The sequence below is a fragment of the Pongo pygmaeus genome, chromosome 15, assembly GCF_028885625.2.
Source record: "Pongo pygmaeus isolate AG05252 chromosome 15, NHGRI_mPonPyg2-v2.0_pri, whole genome shotgun sequence".
NCBI lineage: Eukaryota > Metazoa > Chordata > Mammalia > Primates > Hominidae > Pongo > Pongo pygmaeus.
The window spans coordinates 62,439,120-62,451,230 of record NC_072388.2 but is presented as its reverse complement, the minus strand read 5'-3'; the positions used below and the strand labels follow the sequence as shown (position 1 = coordinate 62,451,230).

At 42.3% G+C, this 12,111-nt stretch overlaps 1 protein-coding gene and 1 pseudogene across 3 annotated transcripts in view; one reads left to right on the top strand and one right to left on the bottom strand.

Annotated features, from left to right (window-relative positions):
* The window catches only part of WDR89 (WD repeat domain 89), a 47,074-nt gene that overhangs the window by 30,670 nt on the left and 4,293 nt on the right, over nucleotides 1-12,111 (top strand). The window contains exon 1 of one of the 3 annotated variants that reach the window (XM_063651670.1): nucleotides 8,724-9,551. The exons of the other annotated variants lie outside the window; for them this stretch is intronic. Within the exon in view, the coding sequence (XP_063507740.1) occupies nucleotides 9,469-9,551 (83 nt within the window). The 5' untranslated portion in view covers nucleotides 8,724-9,468. Of the gene's footprint in view, nucleotides 1-8,723; nucleotides 9,552-12,111 lie in introns of those variants that run through there. 3 annotated transcript variants of the gene reach the window in all.
* On the bottom strand, nucleotides 11,667-11,972 carry LOC129013306 (10 kDa heat shock protein, mitochondrial-like; annotated as a pseudogene).

The following is a 12,111-nucleotide window of genomic DNA, read 5'->3' as shown; positions in this document are numbered from 1 at the left end:
GTTAACATAACCATGGAACATTTGTCAAAACTAAGAAATTAACATTGGGATAATACTATTAACTAAATGACAGACTTTATTTGGATTTCACCAGGTCTTCCATGAATGTCCTTTTACTAGTCCAGGATCTAATCAAGGACACCATATTGAATTTCGTCATCACATCATCATGGTCTCCCCCAATCTGTGATGATTTGTTGGTCTTTCTTTGTTTTTCATGATCTTAAAGCTTTTTTTTTGTTTTGTGACAGGGCCTGGCTCTGTTGCCCAGGCTGGAGTGCAGTGACGCAATCTTGTCTCACTGCAACCTCCGCCTCCTGGGTTCAAGTGATTCTCATGCCTCAGCCTCCTTAGTAGCTGGGACTAAAGTGTGTGCCGCCACTCCCGGCTAATTTTTGTGTTTTTAGTAGAGATGGGGTTTCACCACGTTGGCCAGGCTGGTCTCAAACTCTTGGCCTCAAGATATGCCTGTCTCAGCCTCCCCAAGTGCTAGGATTGCAGGCATGAGCCACTGTGCCTGGTCTGATCTTGAAACTTTTGAAGAGTACTGGCCAGGTATTTGTAGAATATCCCTCAAATTGGCCAGGCACAGTGGCTCACGCCTATAACCCCAGCACTTTGGGAGGCCAGGGCGGGCGAATTACAAGGTCAGGAGTTCGAGACCAGCCTGGCCAACATGGTGAAACCCCATCTCTACTAGAAATACAAAAATTAGCCAGGTGTGGTGGTGCACACCTGTAATCTTAGCTACTCAGGAGGCTAAGGCAAGAGAATTGATTGAATCCAGGAGGTGGAGGTTGCAGTGAGCCGAGATTGCACCACTGCACTCCAGCCTGGGTGACAGAGTGAGACTCCCTCTCAAAAAAAAAAAAAAAGAAAAGAATATCCATCCCTCAAATTGGGTTAGTTTGAGGTTTTCTCGTGATTAGACTGGGGTTTTCTATTTGGGGAAGAATATAACAGAGGTGAATGAAATGCCTTTCTTATCACATCATACCGGGGGTTCATGATAGGAACATGACATATTGCTGATGATGTTACCCTTGATCAGTTGGTCACAGTGATGTCATCTGAGCTTCTCTGCAATGAGGTTACTATCTTTTACCCTTTCTGTACTCTATTCTTTGGATGCAAGTTACTAAGTCCAGCCTACATTCAAGGGGAGGAGAATTCAGCTCTACTTTCTACAGGGGGTATATCTACATATATTATACTTGAGTTCTTCTGTAAGGAAGATTTTTTCCTTCTCCTTCATTTATTTATTTACTGATTCATTTTTGTCAGGATGGACTCCTGGATATTTATTTTATTCTTTGGATTGTAATCCAAGAGTTTTGTGTTTTTTTTTTTTAAGAAGGAGTCTTACTCTGTCGCCCCAGCCAGAGTGCAGTGGTGTGACTTTGGCTCACTGCAGCCTTCACCTCCCAGGTTCAAGTGATTCTCCTGCCTCAGCCTCCCAAGTAGCTGGGATTACAGGCGTGAGCCACTGCACTCAGATGAGTATTGTTATTTTGTTGTTAAGATTGTTTTAGATTGGCCAATGGAGTTCTTGGCTCCTATGTCTTTTTGTTTTTCCTTTTAAACTCTTCTTTCTCCAAGGAACTCAAGGGCGTTTTTAATAGTTTAAATCCTAAACATTCTGATTGGTATCTAAGATAAGAAGCTTGGGAGAGTTCACTGAGAACCTTGGGCAGTGAAACACAGTCATCTTTTGAAACATATTGAAGTTCATATGCTTTTTTGGTTTTGTTTTATTTTATTTTATTTTATTTTTGTTGTTGAGACAGAGTTTCTCTCCGTCTCCAGCCTGGAGTACAGTGGCGCAATCTTGGCTCACTGTAACCTCCACCTCCCAGGTATAAGCAATTCTCCTGCCTCAGCCGCCCATGTAGCTGGAATTATAGGTGGGCGCCACCACCCTCGGCTAATTTTTGTATTTTTGGTAGAGGATTTCACCATGTTGGCCAGGCTGGTCTCCAACTCCTGAGGCTCAGGTGATCTGCCCACCTCGGCTTCCCGAAGTGCTGGGATTACAGGCATGAGCTACCACGCCTGGCCATATGCTCTTTAGAGGTGTATTTTTCATTATAAAATGAAAAATAAAATCTAAGAAAGCACCAGCTCAATTTGGTGTGGCTATAGTTTATTCAGATTTGAGAGTTGTTTATTTGATATTGTGTTCCTGAAGGTTGCATGTTGTTTTTTTAAATAGTTAATATAAAAGTAACTAAACTGTGTTAAGTTTCTGAACAGCTGTAAGAATCATAGCTTTTAAAATGTGAAATGAATTTAAATGACTAAATCAAATGAAATGAAAATTAGGAAGGAAATTAATATTTGTTGCATATTTTCTTTATGCCAAGCATTGTGCCTTCTGCATACTTCTGCTTTGTGTTTCTATCACCTCTGTCCTAGTACCAGTCTTCGTTTTTGTTTTTTTTCTGGGGGGGGGTTTTTTTGAGATGGAGTTTTGCTCTGTTGCCAGGCTGGAGTGCAGTGGCGCGATCTCGGCTCACTGCAGCCTCCGCCTCCCGGCTTCAAGCGATTCCCTTACCTCATTCCCCTGCCTCAGCCTCCCAAGTAGCTGGGACTACAAGCGCACCACCACACCCGGCCAATTTTTTGTATTTTAGTAGAGATGGGGTTTCACCATGTTGGCCAGGATGGGCTAGATCTCCCAACCTCGTGATCTCCCACCTCAGCCTCCCAAAGCGCTGAGATTATAGGCGTGAGCCACCGAGGCACCGCACCTGGCCACCTGTCTTCCTATATTGTAATTGTTTACTTTTCTGTCTCCCAACTTCTTAAAGGCGGAAGGCACGGTCTTCATCCAAATTGCCAGCACTAGGGGTTTTGCTTCTTAAACCTATTTGCGTGTGTGTGTGTGTGTGTGTGTGTGCACGCACCACACTGGCTGGTTTTTGTTGAGATAACTTCACTGCAGTATTTACACTGTACTCCAAATTGACAATCTCTGAAAATATTAATATTTATAAGAAACTAGTAACATTGCCTCCTGGGACAGGAAAGGGACTTGAGGACAGAGATGTTCTAAGATAGTTTGGGGACCTTTTTAATTTTGGACCATTGACTATGTTGTATATTCAAAAATATAAATACATTATTAAAACATACAGAAACTTACTAGACAGATTTTTTTATTTTTTATTTATTTATTTATTTATTTTTGAGAAAGAGACTTACTCTGTTGCCCAGGCTTGTCTTGAACTCCTGGCTGCAAGTAATCCTTCTGCCTCAGTCTCCCAAAGTGCTGGGACTGCAGGCGTAAGTCATCATGTCCAGCTAGAGGGAATTCTATATTAAGTTGTTTTTTGTTTGTTTGTTTGTTTTGTTTTGTTTTGTTTTTGAGGTGGAGTCTCACTCTATTGCTCAGGCTGGAGTGCAATGGCACAATCTCAGCTCACTGCAACCTCCGCCTCTCAGGTTCAAGTGATTCTTCTGCCTCAGCCTCCCGAGTAGCTGGGATTACAGGCATGCACCACCACACCCAGCTTATTTTTGTATTCTTAGTAGAGATGGGGTTTCACCATGTTGGCCAGGCTGGTCTCAAACTCCTGACCTCGTGATCCGCCTGCCTCAGCCTCCCAAAGTGTTGGGATTATAGGCATGAGCCACTGTGCCCGGCCGTGTAATCCCAGTACTTTGGGAGGCCAAGACCGGCAGATCACCTAAGGTCAGGAGTTTGAGACTAGCTTGGCCAACGGGGTAAAACCCTGTCTCTACTCAAAATACAAATATTAGCCAGGCATGGTGATGGGTGCCTGCTACTTGGGAGGCTGAAGCAGGAGAATCATTTGAACCTGGGAGGTGGAGGCTGCAGTGAGCCAAGGTCGCACCACTGCACTTAAGCCTGGGTGAGAATGAGACTCCATCTCAAAAAATAAAGTAAGATAAATTAGATCATTTTGCTGGTTTGTTTTCTTATTTTGTTGATGTGTTTAGAATCAGGGATCCTACCATTATTACTGAGCATAGATTTTTATAGAGAATCTTCTGAGAGTTCCTCTGTGTATCTCATTTTTCCTTTTTATTTTTGAACAAAAACAATAAGGGAGCGAGGGAGAACAAAAGATCAAAGTACCCCTCCCTTTTTCTTTTTGAGACAGAGTTTTGCTCTGTCGTCCAGGCTGGAGTGCAGTGGTGTGATCTCAGCTCACTGCAACCTCCACATCCTGGGTTCAAGCAATCCTTGTGCCTCAGCCTCCCGAGTAGTACAGGAGTGCGTCACCACACCTGTATAATTTTTCTGTTTTTAATAGAGATGGGGTTTCACCATGTTTGCCAGGCAGGTTTCAAACTCCTGACCTCAAGTGATCTGCCCAACTTGGCTTCCCACAGTGCTGGAATTACAGGCATGAGTCACCATGCCCATCCCAAAGTCACCCTTTTTAATATGAATGAAGACCAGGTGCAGTGGCTCACACCTGTAATCCCAGCACTTTGGGAGGTCAAGGTGGATCACTTGAGCCCAGGAGTTCGAGAGCAGCCTGGGCAACATAATGAGACTTAGTCTCCAGGAAAAAAAAGTTTAAAAATTGGTCAGGTGTGGTGGTGTGTGCCTGTAGTCCCAGCTACTTGGGAGGCTAAGGCAGGAGGATCACTTGCGCCTAGAAGGCTGAGGCTGCAGTGAACTGTGATTGTACCACTCCACTCCAGCGAGGGCAACAGGACGAGATCCTATATCCAAATAAATTAATTAAATAATGTGAATGAAATCTAACTTTATTTTTTATTTTATTTATTTATTTTTTTTGAGAGGGAGTCTCGCTCTTGTCCCCCAAGGTGGAGTGCAATGGCGCAATCTCGGCTCATGGCAACCTCCATCTCCAGGGTCCAAGCGGTTCTCCTGCCTCAGCCTCCCAAGTAGCTGGGATTACAGGCACCTGCCACCACACCTGGCTAATTTTTTTATACTTTTAGTAGAGACAGGGTTTCACCATGTTGGCCAGGCTGCTCTTGAACTTCTGACCTTGTGATCCACCTGCCTCTGCCTCCCAAAGTGCTGGGATTACAGGCATAAGCAACTGCTCCTAGCCCTAGAAATTTGACTTTTTAAAAAATGTTTCTTAAATCTTTATTTATAGGTGCCTCTTACATTAGGTCAGTACTTGGTGATATACCCAAGACTTTATTTGATTATCTCTAATTAGTTAGGGTGGTTCTGGCTGCATTTACAAAAGTTCTGCTGCAAACTGACTTAAATAATCAGAAAATGTTGAAGCTCATAGATATGGTGTAAAAGCATTGTTCATTAGTTGGCTTGGGACCACTTTAGAGTTAGTGTTTCATATCTGGGTACTTTTAGTTGGGAAGGGAATGCATGCCCAGATTGCCCAAAATGTAAGGTTTCTGAACTGGTAAAGGGGGTGGGATTGAGCTATATATAATTGGTTTGAGCTAATCAGGATCTGCCCCTGGAGCTGGGATCAGTCCGGAAATTGTATTGACGCCACATGCGGGATGGGGTGTTGGGAAGGAAGAATTTGAAGAGTTTCATCATTTTGTCCATTGGGGTTTTCTTTTCTTTTCTTTCTTTTTTTTTTTTTTTTTTTTTTTGAGTCAGACTTTCACTCTTGTTGCCCAGGCTGGAGTGCAAATGGCACGATCTTGGCTCACTCCAACCTTCGCCTCCTGGGTTCAAGCGATTCTCCTGCCTCAGCCTCCCAAGTAGCTGGGATTACTGGCATGCGCCACCACACCTGGCTAATTTTGTATTTTTAGTAGAGATGGGGTTTCTCCATGTTGGTCATGGGAGTCTCGAACTCCCGACCTCAGGTGATCCGCCCGCCTTGGCCTCCCAAAGTGCTGGGATTACAGATGTGAGCCACCATGCCTGGCCTGGGGTTTCTTAATTGCCCTTCAGTAAAATATGTATAACTGACTTCTCCATCCCTGATAACTTTTGGGGAATATAATTGTGCTGGTAATGTGCATGTGGGGATTTCTTTTACTGTTCTCTACTCCATGCAAATTCCATAATAAAAAGTTTTATCACGCCTGTAATCCCAGCACTTTGGGAGGCGGAGGCGGACAAATCACGAGGTTAGGAGATTGAGACCATCCTGGCTAATACGGTGAAACCCCGTCTCTACTAAAAATACAAAAAAAATTAGCCGGGCATGGTGGTGGGCACCTGTAGTCCCAGCTACTGGGGAGGCTGAGGCAGGAGAATGGCGTGAACCCAGGAGGCAGAACTTTCAGTGAACCGAGATGGCGTCACTGCAGTCCAGCCTGGGCAACAGAGCAAGGCTCCGTCTCAAAAAAAAAAAAAAGTTTTAAAGAGAAAAGTAAAAGTAGATCACATGAAAAATTAAAAGTAAAGGATGATTGCTTATTGTAACCCTTTTCTGGGTTGTTACATATTTTTACAATCATACACTGCTTCCTTTCTCTTCTGATACATAGAATTTACATGTAATTCCTCCTCTAAAGCCTCATGGGCATATCCCTGGATTAAAGTTGACAGCAGTACTTTAATACTTACATAGAAGATCAATAGCTTAACATTGGAACGAACACAGATTCACAGGTTTTGAAGTTACAACTTGAATTTCAAACCAGACTCCTCCAATATGTTAACTTAGTAGCTATGAGAGCATGGGCAAATTAGTTTCCGAGCTTCAATTTCCTTTGTAAAATAGTGATGATAATATCTGCCTCATAGGGGTAAATGATTAGGATTTAAAAACTGGATAGAAGTTTCGAGCACATAGCCTAGCATTTGTTGAACTCCAGTTATGATTACAGTCATTCATTGCCTAACAATGAGAAATGGGTCATTAGGCAGTTTCATCCTGGGAACATCATGGAGTATACTGTACTTACCCAACCTAGATATTATAACCTACTACATACTTGGGCTGTACGGTATGACCTACACTACACTGTACAGGATTTTACTCTACTGAATACTGTAAGCAGTTGTAACATAATGGTAAATACTTGTGTATCTAAACATAAAAAGGTATAATAAAATTATGGTATAAATGATAACAAATGGTATACCTGTAGAGAGCACTTGCCATGATACTTTTTCCTCTTTTGTAATAATACTTAGCTTAAAACACAAATACATTGTACAGCTGTATGAAAATATTTTCTTCATATATCCTTATTCCATAAGCCTGTTTCTACTTTAATTTTTATTTTATTATTTTTTAATTTTACTTTTAAAACTCTTTTGTTAAAAATTAAGACACAGGCTGGGGACAGTGGCTCATGCCTGTAATCTCACCACTTTGGGAGGCTGAGGCAGGAAGATTGCTTGAGCCCAGAAGTTTGAGACCAGCTTGGTTAAAATAGTGAGACCCTGTCTCTACCAAAAATACAAAACTTAGCTGGATGTGGTGGCCTGAGCCTGGGAGGTTGAGGCTGCAGTGAGCCATGATGGTGCTACTGCGCTGAGTGATGGAACAAGACCCTGCCTCCAAAAAAAAAAAAAAAAAAGACACACACATTAGCCTAGGCCCACACACGGTCAGGATCATCAATTTTGTGGTCTTCTACTCCATGTCTTGTCCCTCTGGAAGGTTTTTAGGAACAATAACACATGGAGTTGTCATCTTCTATGAGAACAGTGCCTTCTGGAATACCCTTTGAAGGACTTGCCTGAGGCTGTTCACAGTCAACTTCCTTTTAATAAGTAGAGAAAGTACACTCTAAAATAACGATTAAAAGTATAGTCTTGCCGGGCATGGTGGCTCATGCCTGTAATCCCAGCACTTTGGGAGACCGAGGTGGGTGGATCACCTGAGGTCAGGAGTTCGAGATCAGCCTGGCCAACATGGTGAAACCCTGTCTCTACTAAAAACACAAAAATTAGCTGGGCATTGTGGCAGATGCCTGTAATCCCAGCTACTTGGGGGGCTGAGGCAGGAGAATCTCTTGAACCCGGGAGGCAGAGGTCACAGTGAGCTGAGATGATGCCACTGCACTCCAGCCTGGGTGACAAAGCGAAACTCCGTCTCAAAAAAAAAAAGTATAGTATTGGACTTTTAAACCAGTAACATAAACCCGTAACATAGTCCTTTATTGTCTTTATGAAGTATTGTGTACTGTACATAATTGTATGTACCATACTTTTATATGACCGGCAGTGCAATAGGTTTGTTTATACACGCATCACCACAGACACATGAGTAATGCATTGTGCCATGAATTTGCAGGGACCACAATTAGATGATGGAACTTTCCCAGCTCATATATATATATGTATGTGTGTGTGTGTGTGTGTGTGTGTGTGTGTATATGTATATATATGTATGTGTGTATATATGTGTGTGTGTATATATATAGAGAGAGAGAGAGAGAGAGAGACAGCACGTGTCTTGCTCTGTCGCCGAGGCTGGAGTGCAGTGGTGCAATCACAGCTCCCTGCAGCCTCAGCCTCCCGGGCTCAAGCATTCCCCTGCGTCAGCCTCCCCAGTAGATGGGACTATAGGCATGCGCCACCATGCCTGGCTAATTTTTGTATTTTTTGTGTAGAGATGGGGTTTCGTTATGTTGCTCAGGCTGGTTTCAAACTCCTAGGCTAAAGTGATCTGCCCGCCTTGGCCTCCCAAAGTGCTGGGATTACACACATGGGTTACCACACCTGGCCTCCATTATAATCTTAACTATCATAAATGTGGTCTATAGTTGACCACAGTGTCCTTACATGGTGATTTTAATGTGTGAAAGTTGAATCAGTTAGGCATTAATGTATTCAGCAACCACTTATTAACAAATAAGCAAGAAAGAGGTAATAAGTTCACCACTAAAACAGGACTTTTAAAAAATTACATTGAGTAAAAAGAGCAAATTGCAAGAAAGATACATATAAATATGGTGCCATTATTCTAAATTCTTAATTATTGGAGTGAAGTTTTTCTTGTGTCTGTAATGTTCCATTTTGTTAAACTGAGGCAGATACAGTAAAAAATGTTAATATTTGTTAAGTATAGGTGGTACATGTTTGGGTGTCTTATTTTTTTTCTACACCTTTGTACATTTGAAATACTTCATAATTAAACATTTTAAATTTTGTTTGTCGGTGTTTTTTTGAGACAGGGTCTTGCCCTGTTGTCCTGGCTGGAGTGCAGTGGCATGATCTCGGCTCATTGCAACCTCTACCTCCCGAGCTGAAGCAGTCCTCCCGAGTAGCTGGGAGTGCACTACCACACCTGCCTCATTTTTGCATTTTTTTGTAGAGATGGGGTTTAGCCTTGTTGCCCAGGCTGGTCTCGAACCCCTGGGCTCAAGCAATCCACCTGCCCTGGCCTCCCAACATGCTGGGATTACAAGAATGAGCCACTGCACCTGGCCATCATTTTTAATTTTTAAATAAGTGAAACAGGATAAGGATGTGATAGGAAATGACAGGGGCTTTTTCACGTTGATTGGCGGGGGAGAGACTCTCTCTGGGCAGGTGACATATGCTGAGACCTGAATAACAGGAAGGAGTCACTCATGCAGACATGCAGGGAAAGAATACTCCAGGCAAACAGCTGTTGCTGCAGTCCTGAGGCAGGAGCAAGCCTGACGTGTTCAAGGTAAGGCCATTTCGTCTGGCAGGAAAACCACAGAACAGTTGTACTGTGCTGGTTACCTCAGCAGCTGTGGAGGTGACTACCCCAGCATTACTGGAAAATGGTCATTTCATGTCTGAATACTTAAGTTGAAGGAAGCACACCATTTTTAGAGCTACCTAACGCTTCCTCAGAGTTTCTCATGTAGGGCTTACGGACTGATGGGGTCCTATCAGAAGGCTACAGAAGCTGGCTTAAAGGGTCTTAATGGCCAAATCTAAACACTTTGAGCATCAAAAAGCAACAAAGCAATAGATTATGATACACAGTTTTTAAGAGTCATGATTTCCTAGTCAAAGAAACAGAGAAAGGAAAAAAGCTCTTGTTTATAGAAGAATGCCTGCTAAGGTAGAAAGAATGATAGAAAAGAACTGTTTTGCAGATTCTAGCATAATCATTGATTTAGGCAAGGACAATCAATAGATCTTGAACTCTTTGGATGAAAGTTGTTGAAGAATAGGATATTCAAAAAATTCCATGACATGAAAAACAAAAGGTTGGAGAGATGCTGTTATGGTGAAGTATTTAGGAATGGAGTGATACTTTGTCTGCAGCTAACTCTCATCAAAAGGTTCATTTTTAAAAAGCAGTGGTGTGTGTGTGTGTAGAGAGAGAAAGCAAATTTGGCAAGAAGTTAACAGTGAACCTAGAAGGTGAACTGTGTGTGTGTATTAGAGCTTTTTGTGTGTGTGCACTTATAAATGTTGAAAATTAATGAGCTGTGATGCCATCTCCAAAGGAAAAAATAAGTAAAAATAAATGTTGAAAATTAAAAGTTGGAGGGAATGCTTATTTCTATTTTAAACCCATATCCAGACTGGGCGTGGTGGCTCACGCCTGTAATCTCAACACTTTGGGAGGCCCAGGCAGGCGGATCACGAGGTCAGGAGGTCGAGACCATCCTGGCTAACACGGTGAAACCCCATCTCCACTAAAAATACAAAAAAATAAATAAATTTTAAAAAACCCAAATCCAACTTACTAATATTTTTTGCTGTTTGATGTAATTGTGCTATTTGGAGCTCTCTGATAGATCCAAATTCTCCCTTATATGATATTAGTGATATCAGTCATGGTGATACTGGTAATTTTTATATTACATCTTTTTTTTTTTTTTTTTTTTTTTTGAGATGGAGTTTCACTCTTGTTGCCCAGGATGGAGTGCAATGGCGCGATCTCGGCTCACTGCAACCTCTTTCTCCTGGGTTCAAGCGATTCTCCTGCCTCAGCCTCCCGAGTAGCTGGGATTACAGGCATGTGCCACCATGCCTGGCTAATTTTGTATTTTTAATAGAGACGGGGTTTTTCCATGTTGGTCAGGCTGGTCTCGAACTCCCGACCTCAGGTGATCCGCCCGTCTTGACCTCCCAAAGTGCTGGGATTACAGGTGTGAGCTACCATGTCCAGCCATCATCATCATTTTTTTTTTTTTTTTGAGTCGGAATCTCGCTCTGTTGTTCAGGCTGGAGTGCAGTGGCATGACCTTGGCGCACTGCAACCTCTACCTCAAGCAGTTCTCCTGCCTCAGCCTCCCGAGTAGCTGGATTACAGGTGTGCACCACAACACCCAGCTAATTTTTGTATTTTTAGTAGAGACGGGGTTTTACCATGTTGGCCAGGCTGGTCTCGAACTCCTGACCTCAGTGATCCCTGCCTCGGCCTCCAGGAGTGTTGGGATTACAGGCATGAGCCACCACGCCCGACCTATTACATCTATTGTGTATGTATTATGATATGCCAGACATTGTGCAGAACACATGGCATGCATTAGTTAATCCTCCTAACAGTTCTTGAGTTAGTACTCATTTCTCCTTTTAAAGATGAAAAGACAGATGCTTAAGAAGATATCACTAAAGCAACAGAAAAAACATTTCATCTTAAGAATGAAAATGAATTTGTTAGGCTAGAAAGAATATTCACTGATGAGAAAGCACAATAGCAGAATTTATTTTATTTTTTTCATTAGTTATCATTAGTTTATTATAAAAGAAATATGGAAATTATTTACATGATGAAAGATTTCAGAACTTCAGTGGAATGGAGAGCTTCATGTTGATGCCATTTCAATAGTGACTTACTTCAGTCTACGTGCTTTCCAAGAATGTCACCATCTCTAAATAGGAAATAATCCTTGTCATCTAGAACTACTTTGGTGCCTCCATATTACGGGAGAAGAACTTTATCTCCAACTTTCACACTGACTGGTTGAATCTCTCCACCCTTTCCTTTAGAACCTGATCCAACAGCGACTACTGTTGCTTGCAATACTTTTCCTTGAGATTTTTCTGGAAGCATAATGGCTCTTTTGGTTACAGTTTCAACAGCACTCCTTTCAACCAATACTCGGTCAAAGAGTGGAAGAAACTTAAACGCTTGTCCTGCCATGACTTCCTCCTCCTCAGACTCGTACCCTGCTCTAGTGTCAAGAATTTATTATAGTGTTACTAGGCATGCATGTTTTTCTGGCCTTGAACTTGTCCTACATACAGCCCACCCTGGAGAGGCAATCTAGTATGGTGGTTTA